The sequence below is a fragment of the Coenobita brevimanus genome, chromosome 2, assembly GCF_032717465.1.
Source record: "Coenobita brevimanus isolate Jiangsu-jjx chromosome 2, ASM3271746v2, whole genome shotgun sequence".
Taxonomy (NCBI): domain Eukaryota; kingdom Metazoa; phylum Arthropoda; class Malacostraca; order Decapoda; family Coenobitidae; genus Coenobita; species Coenobita brevimanus.
Genome location: NC_136955.1, coordinates 857,501 through 870,000, shown reverse-complemented (window position 1 = coordinate 870,000; position 12,500 = coordinate 857,501). Strand labels below are relative to the sequence as shown.

The 12,500-nt window shown below is 42.1% G+C and overlaps 1 protein-coding gene across 1 annotated transcript in view; it reads left to right on the top strand.

The window, feature by feature from the left end:
• Positions 1-5,469, top strand: part of LOC145391008 (rhodopsin, G0-coupled-like) — a 12,035-nt gene extending 6,566 nt beyond the window's left edge. The window contains exons 5-10 of the mRNA XM_080265744.1: positions 584-726; positions 2,838-2,921; positions 3,330-3,427; positions 3,914-4,081; positions 4,389-4,566; positions 5,239-5,469. Coding sequence (XP_080121870.1) covers positions 584-726; positions 2,838-2,921; positions 3,330-3,427; positions 3,914-4,081; positions 4,389-4,566; positions 5,239-5,469 — 902 coding nt within the window. The remainder of the gene's footprint in view (positions 1-583; positions 727-2,837; positions 2,922-3,329; positions 3,428-3,913; positions 4,082-4,388; positions 4,567-5,238) is intronic.
• The last annotated feature ends 7,031 nt before the right edge of the window (positions 5,470-12,500 follow it).

Here is a 12,500-nt window from a genome sequence, read left to right as displayed (position 1 = left end):
ATTCTCCTGATCACTTGGCTAAACACGAATGGGTAGACAGAGGAACATAAACATTGTCTTGTATTGATTTTGTTTACGGTGTGGTGAGATTAAATTGATATGGAGAATTTAGGCCTGTTTGTGTGTGTGTGTGTGTGTGTGTGTGTGTGTGTGTGTGTGTGCGTGTGTGTGTGTGTTCCTGTCTGTCTGTCTGTCTTTTCAGCTATCTCTTCGTATGTCTGTGTCTGTCTATCTAGCTGTCTTTGGCTTTTTATCTGTCTATAGCCAGACCCCTTCTCTCTCTCTCTCTCTCTCTCTCTCTCTCTGTATATCTATCTATGTCTATCTATTTATCTATCTATTTAATCTATCTATCCCATATTTTCTTCTCTGTAATGAACCTATTTCTCTCTCTCTCTCTCTCTCTGTATATCTATCTATGTCCGTCTATCTATTTATCTATCTATTTAATCTATTCTATCCCATATTTTCTTCTCTGTAATGAACCTGTTTCTCTCCCCCTCTCTCTCTCTCTCTCTCTCTCTCTCTCTCTCTCTCTCTCTCTCTCTAGTTACCCAATTACCCTTCTCTCTCTATCCCTCAGGCCTGGTAATCTTCTGCTTCCTGATCCAGCTGGCCGCCTTAGTACTGTGTTACTCAAAAATCCTTAGGAAATCCAGTACCCTGCAGCTGAGATGGCCGGAGACTAACCCACGACTGTTCCGTGTGGGGGAGGGCGATGTGCAGGTGAGTAGATAGATAGATAGATAGATAAATAGGTGGATAGATGGATGGATAGATAGGTAGGTGGATAGGTGGATGGATGGATGAGATACAGATGGATTAGGTGGACAGGTGGATGGATGGATGAGATACATACGGATTGACTGAGTGATTTTGTGTGTAGGTAGTTATGTAGACAGACGAAATGATAGATAGAAGGATAGATAGATAGATAGATGGATGGATAGATAGGTAGGTAGGTGGATGGATGCATGGATAGGTGGATATGTGGATGGATGGATGAGATACATACGGATTGACTGAGTGATTTTGTGTGATGGATGGATGAGATACATACGGATTGACTGAGTGATTTTGTGTGTAGGTAGGTAGGTAGATAGATGAAATGATAGAGAGAAGGATAGATAGATAGATAGATGGATAGGTAGGTGGATGGATGGATGGATAGGTAGGCAGGTGGATGGATGGATGAGATACATGGTAGGTATGTAGATAGACAAAATGATAGATAGAGGGATAGATAGATAGATAGATGGGTGGATGGATAGATAGGTGGATAGATAGATGAAATGGTCGTTAGGTAGGTAGGTGGACAGACATACAGATAGATGGATTAGATAGGGAGAAGATAGACAAACAAATAGATGAACAGAGAGAGAGAGATACATGGATAGATAGATAGACAGATAGATAGGTAGATAGATATAAGTGAAGTGACCAGAGAAAGACAGACAGACAGATAGATGAAGTAGGGAAGTATGGAGAGAGAGAGAGAGAGAGAGAGCCTCACTTCTCTCTGAATTACACTTCATCTCTTTCCCCCGTCATTATTTTCACCCCTTCAGACTGAGGACGCCATATTGTCTTGAGTTTTTTTGTGGACTGGAGGGTAAAGAAATAGTAGTAGTAGTAGTAGTAGTAGTGATAGTGGTGGTGGTAGTAGTAGAGGTCTTGATATAGTCTTCCCTAACCCCTTCATTACTATGCTTCACTCCTACGGTAAAGAAATAGTCTAGTGGTAGTAGTAGTATTAGTAGTAGTAGTAGTGATGGTGGTAGTAGTAGCTGTAATAGTAGCTGAAGTAATAGTAGTAGGTTCAATTGAATCTGAACTCAGTGGACTGCAGGCTGAAGTTTTCCTCTCCCTACAGTGAACCATCATCTTTTTGGGGATAGGGAGGGAACTGAGGGACGTTTGTATAACCAGGCAGTGGAGCTGCCTGGTTATATCAGTGCCACCACGTGAAAGCGTCCCTCTCCAGCCCCATCCCTTCACAGCTACGGATGAATAGTTTAATATATTCTAAAAGTTGTCTCCTGATATACCCGCCGTCATGCAAGCTATCTGCTACGCCCCTCCCCCTGTAGGCGTGGCATCCAGTCCTCGTCCTTCCACTCTCCAGGCTGCGGGTGAAGGGGGCGGGGCTTGGGAGACAGGTCGCTTGGCGTGGAGTGTACTAAAATCAACTTTCCACCTAATCATTAACCAGATAGACTAAAATTACTGTTGATTCTAAACTGTTGATTCTCATTACCTCTCTCCTTCTCACACATCATACAGACTCTTATATTGTTGTTGTAGTAGTGGCAGTTGTTGTTGTAGCTGTAGTAATAGTGGTGGTAGTAGCAGTTGTTGTTGTTGCTGCTCTGGGTTCATGCAATACATCAGTCGTCCTTTCACCCACTCAATCCACCTTCATTAACCCTTTACTGCTCACTCCTCTCATTAGTTTCAGTACCCCCTTTGCTGCCATACATTTTCTTCTTTCTTTCTTTCTTTTTTCTTTCTGTTTTAGGACTTTGATTTCGTGGGCAAATTTCAGGTGTGTGTGTGTGTGTGTGTGTGTGAGAGAGAGAGAGAGAGAGAGAGAGAGAGAGAGAGAGAGAGAGAGAGAGAGAGAGAGAGAGAGAGAGAATGTGTTGTTTGTGTTGGATTTAGTGAGCAAGTATGTCAGAATATGAGTGTGTGTATGTGTGTGTGTGTGTGTGTGTGTGTGTGTGTGTGTGTGTACAGGTTCCGTCTCTATTCTCCTTCTCTCTTTTTTTTCTCACTCTCTTTATCATCTCTTTCTCTCATTTATTAACCCCGCAATTACTTTTTTTTTTCCTTTTCAGACGGAGGGTCTTAAATGCTGCCGCTATTACGTCTGTCTGTGTGAGAGTAACTGCAAAAACGGAGTAGAGCAGCATGTGTTGTGGGTAAGTAGTGGTAGTTGTGGGGGTTGTGGTAGTTATGGTGGATGTGGTAGTTGTGGTGGGTGTGGTAGTTGTGGTGGTTTTGATGGGTGTGGTAGTTGTGGTAGTTGTGGTGGGTGTGGTAGTTGTGGTAGTTATGGTGGGTGTGGTAGTTGTGGTAGCTGTGGTGGGTGTGGTAGTTGTGGTGGTTGTGATAGGTATGATAGCTGTGGTGGGTGTGGTAGTTGTGGTGGTTGTGATAGGTATGATAGCTGTGGTGGGTGTGGTAGCTGTGGTGGTTGTGATAGGTATGATAGCTGTGGTGGGTGTGGTAGCTGTGGTAGTGCCTCTCCACCACCGTTGCCGGGGTTACCAGCCTGATGTAACCAAACTTCTTCTTTCCTTTTAAAATCCTATGTCTCTATGTTTCAGGTCAATTTGGTGATGGTACTGAGTTTTGTCACCTTTTGGACCCCTTACGCCGTGGTCTCCCTCACCTCAGTCTTCACATCAAAGCTCAGTACTTTTTGGTCAGTACCTCTCTCTCTCTCTCTCTCTCTCAGTTAATTCATCCATCCATCCATCCATCTTTCTGTCTATCTATCTGTCTATATCTATATATCTGTCTATCTATCTATCTGTCTATCTATCTATCTATATAGATCTGTGTCTGTTTATCTATTTATTTATCTATCCATCCATCCATCTATCTATCTGTCTATCAGTCTATCTACCTATCTATCTGTCTATCCATCTATCTATCTATCCATCCATCCATCAGACCCTCTCTCCATCCATCCATCAATCAATCTATGTTTGTATATATGAATGTATCACTCTATCTATCCATCCATCCATCCGTCTATCCATCCATCAATCTGTTTATCTATCTATTCATCCATCCATCAATCTATCTATCCATCCATCCATCCATCCGTCCATCCATCAATCTGTCTATCTGTCTATCTATTCATCCATCCATCAATCAATCTATCCATCTATCCATCCATTCACAGGTACATTTTCCCTACGGTGTTCGCTAAGACATCGTGCATGATGAATCCACTTATATATGGGCTGAGTCACAAGCTTCTCTACCGTGAACTGTGTGTGCTACTGAGGGCCTGTCGCTACTGTGTCTGCCACGGCGACCACGACAGGAAGGAGATGGTGGAGATGAGGAGGTGAGTGGAGGGGTGGAGGGATGGAGAGAGGGAGGGATGGAGAGAGTTGTGTGTGTAGTGTTGTTGGTATGTTACGGTGGTTGTGATGGGAAGGTGACGATGGAGGTGGGTGGAGCGAGAGAGAGAGAGAGAGGGAGGGAGGGAGAAAAGGTGAAAGGAGGAAGGGAGAGAGAGGGATGGGCGTTAATCATTATAGGAGTCGATGGAGAGAGAGAGAGAGAGAAGTAGGCAGCACTATATCAAGTGAGTGGATGATAGATGCCACCCCCTGCAAATCGTATAACCCCTAGTATTCATCCCTCCACAGACGCCTGGCAGACGGTACCCACGACAAAGAGGGCATCTACGTGGGCAAGGTGCGGGTGGGAGTGTGCAACTGCAACGGATGTGCAATGAGTAGGAGAGACGTGAGTTGCACCGCTTCTGTTACTGTTTGCCGTAGCTTAACCCCGTTCTGTCTGGCCGAACATACCCGTCGACCACAGGTAAGCAACTGATTCTTTGGGGCCGTCCCTCGTAGTAGTCCACGCCACACCAGAGTCACACCAGGGCCCTTCCCACGGCGAGGTGCAGAGAAATATGAGAAGGTTCCGGGGTGGACGCCACTGCTGTTCCACCCAGGTTGCTACAGTGCCACCACGTGAAGGCTCCTCGTCGGTGCCAGCAGGACGTGTGTAATCCAGTGACCTGACCTTCTTGCAAACACTCCATTTTGGTGTCACTCATTTAAGGGAAATAAACCGGAATAAAACGAACATCTATGCCTAGTTAAAATGAAGAATTATAGAACGAGATAATATCCAGTTGTAATTATAATACAGATTTCAGACAATGCCCAAATTCCCTTCCAAAGTATTATTATTATTTTTATTTTTTCATAATCACATAAACGTTGAGTTGAGAGGTATATGAGGAAAGGGGGAGTGAGTTTCGGGGAGGGCCGTCAAATGGTGGGTGACAGAGCGACTTGGAGGCGCTTTGTGTGCGGCCACCCTTTGCGATATTAGGGCTTTGGGCTATAGATAGATAGATAGACCCAAATTCCCTTCCAAAGTATGATTATTATTATTATTATTATTATTATTATTATTGTTATTTCTTCATAATCACATAAAAGTCATGACCATAATTTCCTTCAGCACGTCATATCTTTCCAGATGATCATCCTCGCCCGCCTCCAGAAGAACTCAAACGAAGACCACGTCCGTACCAGCGGGAACAACCAGTGTGCGATCTCCCTGGTGGACGAATACTTGTACCAGGGCAAGCCAAAGTACAAGCAGAGTGAGTGTGGGCTTAGCATGAGTTCTGGCGATGATGTGCAGGATGAGGAGGAAAGTTTGGAGAAGCAGCGACAGGAAGAGGAGATGTCTTTCATAACTCACTAGCTCTTCCAGTGCTGTGACAAGGAGGACCGCGGCTATAGTCTCTTTGTCCTCACCTGGCACAGACCTCCGGACCCCTTCCAGCTCGGATGATGGCCATATGTCGAACTGAAGGACTGATTTGACTAGTAACCAAGGAGAACGCATGGCTACCTCATAATCTCGACTCATTAATCAGGCTGTGAAGGTAGCCCAGTCCCGTCACATGAAAACAAAGCAAAACGACTATACACCTTGTGAAGCCTCAAGAAGAAGGAAGCAAAATTTACAACCTGCAGGAAGGACAGGGAAGGAGACTGCCAAATATTTCCATTCCTTTCCTTCCTCCTGCAAAAAAAACAAATTCTACCTACAACAAGAGATTAGTTATAAGGTTGTTTGCGAATCTGGTCACTATCACTTCCACTTAGGTCGCGTCCACACCGAATGCTTGTAAAACTCCCTCCCACACCTGCCTACATCCTCCCACACCTGCCCACACCTGTCCACATCCACCCACACCTGCCTACATCCACCCACATCCGCCCACACCTGCCTGCACTTGCCCACATCCCCCCACACCTGCCCACACCCTCCCACACCCATCTACACATGTCCACACCCACTCACATCTGCCTGCACCCACCCGCACCTGCTTACACCTGCTTGCACCCTCCCGCGCCAGCATGCACTTGGTATGGACGCGTCTTAATCTCTAAAAATCTTACTTTGTATATAAGTCTAAGGATCTCATACTAAAGTTCTGTGTGTAGGCTGTAAGTTGTAAGGTAAGGAGGATTCGGTGGTGCATTGGTTACCAGGTCCAGTTCACAAGTGGTAAGACCCGAGTTCAACTTTCGCGCCGGTCGAACTCGTGGACAAAGTTAGTTGATGTAAATACGGCAAGCGCATTAACGTGTACAGATGTGGACAGTCATATCAATCCACCTCTTAATCGAATATTAATGAAATGCCCACACAGCATTCTGAAATATTGGTTGGCCTCAGCATGCAGTGTTCCGAAAATTATTGCTCACTGTTTCGTTGGTTATCGTATCGAAGTGGATATTTATTGACGTCCGCAGCTGTACCCCGTCTCAGTAGCTGTCTCTACGTTCTATCTATCTATCTATCTATCTATTGCCAGACGCCATAATCCCGTAAGGGGTGGCCGTTTGACTTTGAGTTAGTTGTTTTACGGGGAGGGGCACTAACCCTCCACCAACCCACTTGTTGACACGTAGGGAGCACGTATGGTTTGGTTATATGGTTACCACCCAGCGTTGTAAATGATTTCTTGGCTTACAGGAAACCATTTGGCTTTGCGGACAATAATATCAGTTCATTTCTAGTCGAAGAATTATGGAACTTGTACGTAATATTCTGAACTTTTCCTTGGCCTTCATAGATAATATCAGTAAGTCTCAGAAATCATCGTTCACTACCCCGGTGTTTATCGTTAGGATGTGGAAATTTATGTCCGCCTGATTTCTTTGATTCTGTGCTCTGGCTTTTCTTGACGTCTGTTCTCTAGCGATTTATTTTCTACATGACACCTGGCAGTCTTCACAGGTGTTATGCTGTTATTTCTATCTATCTGTCTATCTATCTATCTGTCTATCTATTGCCAGACGCCTTAATCCCGTAAGGGGTGGCCACAAACAAATCACCTCCATGTCGCCCTGTCCCCCACCATTTCATTGCCCTGCCTCCAGCTCACACCCCCCTCTCTCATATACCTCTCCACTCCATCCCTCCATCTCATCCTTGGCCTCCCCCTCCCTCTCCCCCCTCCACCTCACTCACATACACTCTCCTGGTCAGTCTCTCACCCTCCGTCCTCTCCACATGGCCAAACCACCTCAGTGTGTTTCTCCTAACACTTCCTGTCACAACCTCCCTCCCTCATATACCTCTCCACTCCATCCCTTCATCTCATCCTTGGCCTCCCCCTCCCTCTCCCCCCTCCACCTCACTCACATACACTCTCCTCGTCAGTCTCTCACCCTCCGTCCTCTCCACATGGCCAAACCACCTCAGTGTGTTTCTCCAAAACGCTTCCTATCACATCCACATCCATATTATATTTAAACTATATAAATAACACACAGATTAAGGTGTAAAATAAATCGCTTAGGAAAGGGTGTTACGGAGTGTCCTGCCCTTTGCCTGAACTGTACGATCTGTGTAGTTTGTGATGTACAGTTGTCCCCAAAAGTTATGGTAATTTGGGTGAATTTCCTTATTATTACTACAGTCCAATTGCCTTGTTCAACAGTTACTTTATAATTGATTCTCTGTCTGTCTGTCTGTCTGTCTGTCTGTCTCTCTGTCTCTCTCTCTCTCTCTCTCTCTCTTTCCTCAGTAAATAATCTCACCTGTTTCATTTTTCGAACTCTCTCTCTCTCTCTCTCTCTCTCTCTCTCTCTCTCTCTCTCTCTCTCTCTCTCTCTCTCTCTCTCTCTCTCTCTCTCTCATCAGTAAATAATCTCACCTGTTTCATTTTTCGAACTTTCTCTCTCTCTCTCTCTTTCTCTCTCTCTCTCTCTCTCTCTCTCTCTCTCTCATCAGTAAATAATCTCACCTGTTTCATTTTTCGAACTTTCTCTCTCTCTCTCTCTCTTTCTCTCTCTCTCTCTCTCTCTCATCAGTAAATAATCTCACCTGTTTCATTTTTCGAACTTTCTCTCTCTCTCTCTCTCTCTCTCTCTCTCTCTCTCTCTCTCTCTCTCTCTCTCTCTCTCTCTCTCTCGAGCGTTAAGCTGTAATACTAGATTAATACCAGTAAATGATGCTAGTCACGAAGAAGTGCAGAGGCAAGAAGATAGCACAACTCATTCTACTTTGATACACTTAAAACTCATTCTATTCTCAGTGAGTCATTCTACTCATAATATTTTGATAGTAAAGCTCATTCTATTTCTGGTAATACTAGTAAAGCTCATTCTATTTTTGGTAATATTGGTAAAGCTCATTCTGTTTTTGGTAATATTGGTAAAGCTCATTCTGTTTTTGGTACTAGTAATAAAGCTCATTCTATTTTTGGTAATACTAGTAATGCTCATTCTGTTTTTGGTAATAGTAATACAGCTCATTCTGTTTTTGGTAATACTAGTAAAGCTCATTCTATTTTGGGTAATAGTAATAAAGCTCATTCTGTTTTTGGTAATACTGATAAAGCTCATTCTGTTTTTGGTAATACTAGTAAAGCTTATTCTATTTTGGGTAATAGTAGTAAAGCTCATTCTGTTTTTGGTAATAGTAATAAAGCTCATTCTGTTTTGGGTAATACTAGTAACGCTCATTCTATTTTGGGTAATACTAGTAACGCTCATTCTATTTTGGGTAATACTAGTAACGCTCATTCTATTTTGGGTAATACTAGTAAAGCTCATTCTATTCTGGGTAATACTAGTAACGCTCATTCTATTTTGGGTAATACTAGTAAAGCTCATTCTATTCTGGGTAATACTAGTAACGCTCATTCTATTTTGGGTAATACTAGTAAAGCTCATTCTATTTTGGGTAATACTAGTAACGCTCATTCTATTCTGGGTAATACTAGTAACGCTCATTCTATTTTGGGTAATACTAGTAAAGCTCATTCTATTCTGGGTAATACTAGTAACGCTCATTCTATTTTGGGTAATACTAGTAAAGCTCATTCTATTCTGGGTAATACTAGTAACGCTCATTCTAGTCGGACCTAAAATTTTGATAGTAAAGCTCATTCTATTTTTGACAATAAACTCATTCTATTTTTGGTATTAAGAGTCATTCTATTTTTGGTAATAAAGATCATTCTAGTCAGAGAATATAGAGTGCAGATAAAGTATATATATTTTTGATAATAAAACGTAATCATTCTGGCAGTAAAGCTCATTCTAACTTGGCAATAAGGCTCATTCTACTTAGAGGTAATATTCTACCAGTAAAGCACATTCTATCGGCAGTAAAGCTCATTCTATTTTTGGTAATAAAGCTCATTCTAAGGCCTAATATTTTCATACCAAGTCATTCTATATTTATCAGTAAACTCATTCTAGAGGTAATATTCTACTAGTAAAGCACATTCTAAAGGCAGTAAAGCTCATTCTATTTTTGGTAATAAAGCTCATTCCACTCATATCTAACACCTTGATATAAAAACTCATTCTATTTTTCTCACTAGGGTCATTCTAGTCAGATCTATTATTTTGAGAGTAGAATTCATTCTATTTTTCGTAACAAAACTCATTCTACAGTAAATCTCATTCTCTTTTTCGCAACAAAACTCGTTCTACAGTGAAACTCGTTCTATTTCTCGCAACATAACTCATTCTACAGTAAAACTCATTCTATTTCTCGCAACATAACTCATTCTACAGTAAAAACTCATTCTGTTTCTCGCAACATAACTCATTCTATAGTAAAAACTCATTCTATTCGCAGCAAAACTCATTCTATAGTAAAACTCATTATATTTGTTGTAACAAACTTCATTCTATAGTAAAACTCATTCTGTTTATCGCAACCAAACTCATTCTTCTTAGATGTGACATACTTCTGATAAATACAGTCATTCTATCCCTAAACGTACTCTGCTTAGAATGTTCAGGTTCATTCTTCCACGTACAAATTCCGCCCAGTCATAGTACAACCCAAAAGTGTTCAGTACAAATTAAAACGGAAATAGGGACCTTAGTTGTACATTGTCACTCCCCAACCTAATTTAAAATGGAAATAGGAACCCTAATTTTACATTGTCACTTCCACAACCCATTTTAAGATGGAAATAGGAACCTTATTTTTACACTGTCACTCCCAACGCAAGGTAGAACGGAAATAGGGACTTTAATTGTACATTTGACGGTTGTTTTCCTTAATGACTCCCTTGTGGTCGATCTTCATTTATCAGAGTGAATAACGTGAACCAAGAACACAGAGAGGGACGCCTTCACGTGATGGCACCGATATAACCGAGCGGCTTTTCTGCCTGGTTATACGAACGTCCTTATATTCCCTCCCTATCCCCCAAAAGGATGATGGTAGACTGCCGGGGATGGGCACTTCAGCCTGTGGTCCACCAAGTTCACGTTGGAAGGAGTTAAAAATCGCTAAAGCCTTATCATCAACACACGACGCGAAAGTGTGGACAAACACGATTTTTTTTAAGTTAATATCTGTAATTGCTGACTGCACTGTTATGTGGGATGCAGGCTAATACAAAAAAAAAAAAAAAATACAAAAACAGTTATAGGTGTTCATTAAATGTAGTGTCCTTACTCCTTCGCTCGCTCAGTTTTTATAATAAAATAATTACACTTCCCCAATAAGCTTTAGCAGATCTGCGTATTATTCTTTCAAGCCTATTTACTATATCGTAAATTGTCTGCCTTGTAATTGTCTGAGAATGTATTAATAAAGTAACTGTGTTTTCATCCTGATCACTATCCTGTGACAAATTTTTGCATGGTGGTAGGTGATGGCGAGCATCATTCGCTCGCTTGATGCAATGCTGCTTACTTCCTCCACCTTTATCATTCTTTGTGTCTGCTTTCTTCCCTTCCTATTTCTCCCATTTTTCTGGTCACTTTTTATTACCCTTCTTTCCTTTTCTGGCGGTTTACACTGAGTGACAAGCCTAATGGTTTCCTGTAAGCCAGGAAACCATTTACATCGCTGGGTGGTAACCATATAACCAACCCATACGTGTTACCTGCGTGTCAACAAGTAGGTTGACGGAGGGTAGTGTCCCTGGCGTAAAACAACTAACCCAAAGTCAAACGGCCATCCTTCACGGGATTATGGCGCCTGGCTATAGATAGACTCATTCTCAGTTCTAAAACTTCGTCTTGATGGGATACAAGAGCTGATCCGACCATGAGAAAGTTAATGATCACATTATTAACGTTTCTAGATTCCTAAGACTCTCAGCTGATGAAAAAAAAAAAAAAGATTATATCATACAGGGTCTCCTGCAATAAAATAAAAAAAGTTACCCCTAGTATAAATATAGAAAACTAAACGTAATTCTAGTCAAAGAAAATTTAATGGGTACCTAAAACAAATAAACCAGGTTTAGAATAACTACGGAGGAAAGGGAGAGGCGAATCTCGGGAGGCTCACCCTCGCTAAATTTTGGTCCACACTGCATTATAAACCTTCAAAATGGCGGAAGTATGTCCTAAATTCACAGAAGCGAGTCAAAAGTCATAAAATTCGCAATAACTTGAATAATAACTAAAAAATCCTCCCTAGGGGTTATAGCACTTAGGACGAGACTTCCTGCCCGATCATAACAATAAACAATAAACATGGCCGCCGTGTAACAGCAACAAGACGTGTCATCGGCAACCAAGAACCTTTCGTGACAGGAAATATGTGCTCAGTGAACTTGGTGATTACAGAATTAATGAAAAGATACCACCTGGACCGTGCTGGCATAATTTTTGGTGACTGATTTAGTACTGGAGACTAGCAAACCGAACTGCAGGGAACAAGGCACTCCTGAAATGAAACTTGTAATAACGCTGCTTTACACTGAATCAGGGAAGATGTAGTAATTGTAGTAGTGACGACTTGAAGGCCTTCACAACATACTGTAAGCAGGGTCATCACAGAAACACCCGAGGCTCTTCAAATGCTGTACCAAGACAGTTTATAAAGCTTCCTCTCAGTCAACCAGTAACAGACGGAAATAAAGCTGCCCTCATGCAAATTACCGTATTCCCTGGAGTGATTGGTGCTTTAGACGGGACAGGAATTTAAGACAGAACATACAGCAAAAGATATCATAGCATCAGTGTAGAAATTAATCTATCTATCTATCTATTGCCAGACGCCTCAATCCCGTTTAGGGTGGCCACAAACAAATTAATGCATCATATAAAGTTACCGTACTGATATTGTTGCAAGGTGGCAGGGATCTGTGCATGGTGCCTGGATGTAAATGAAAGTGCACACGAAAGAATAGTTGATTGTAGTTCCACCTGGATGCCACTTGCAGGGAGAAAGTGGCTATCCCAGTATAAAAAAAATGGCATCTTACTCCAAATCTACGACCACAGCCAGAC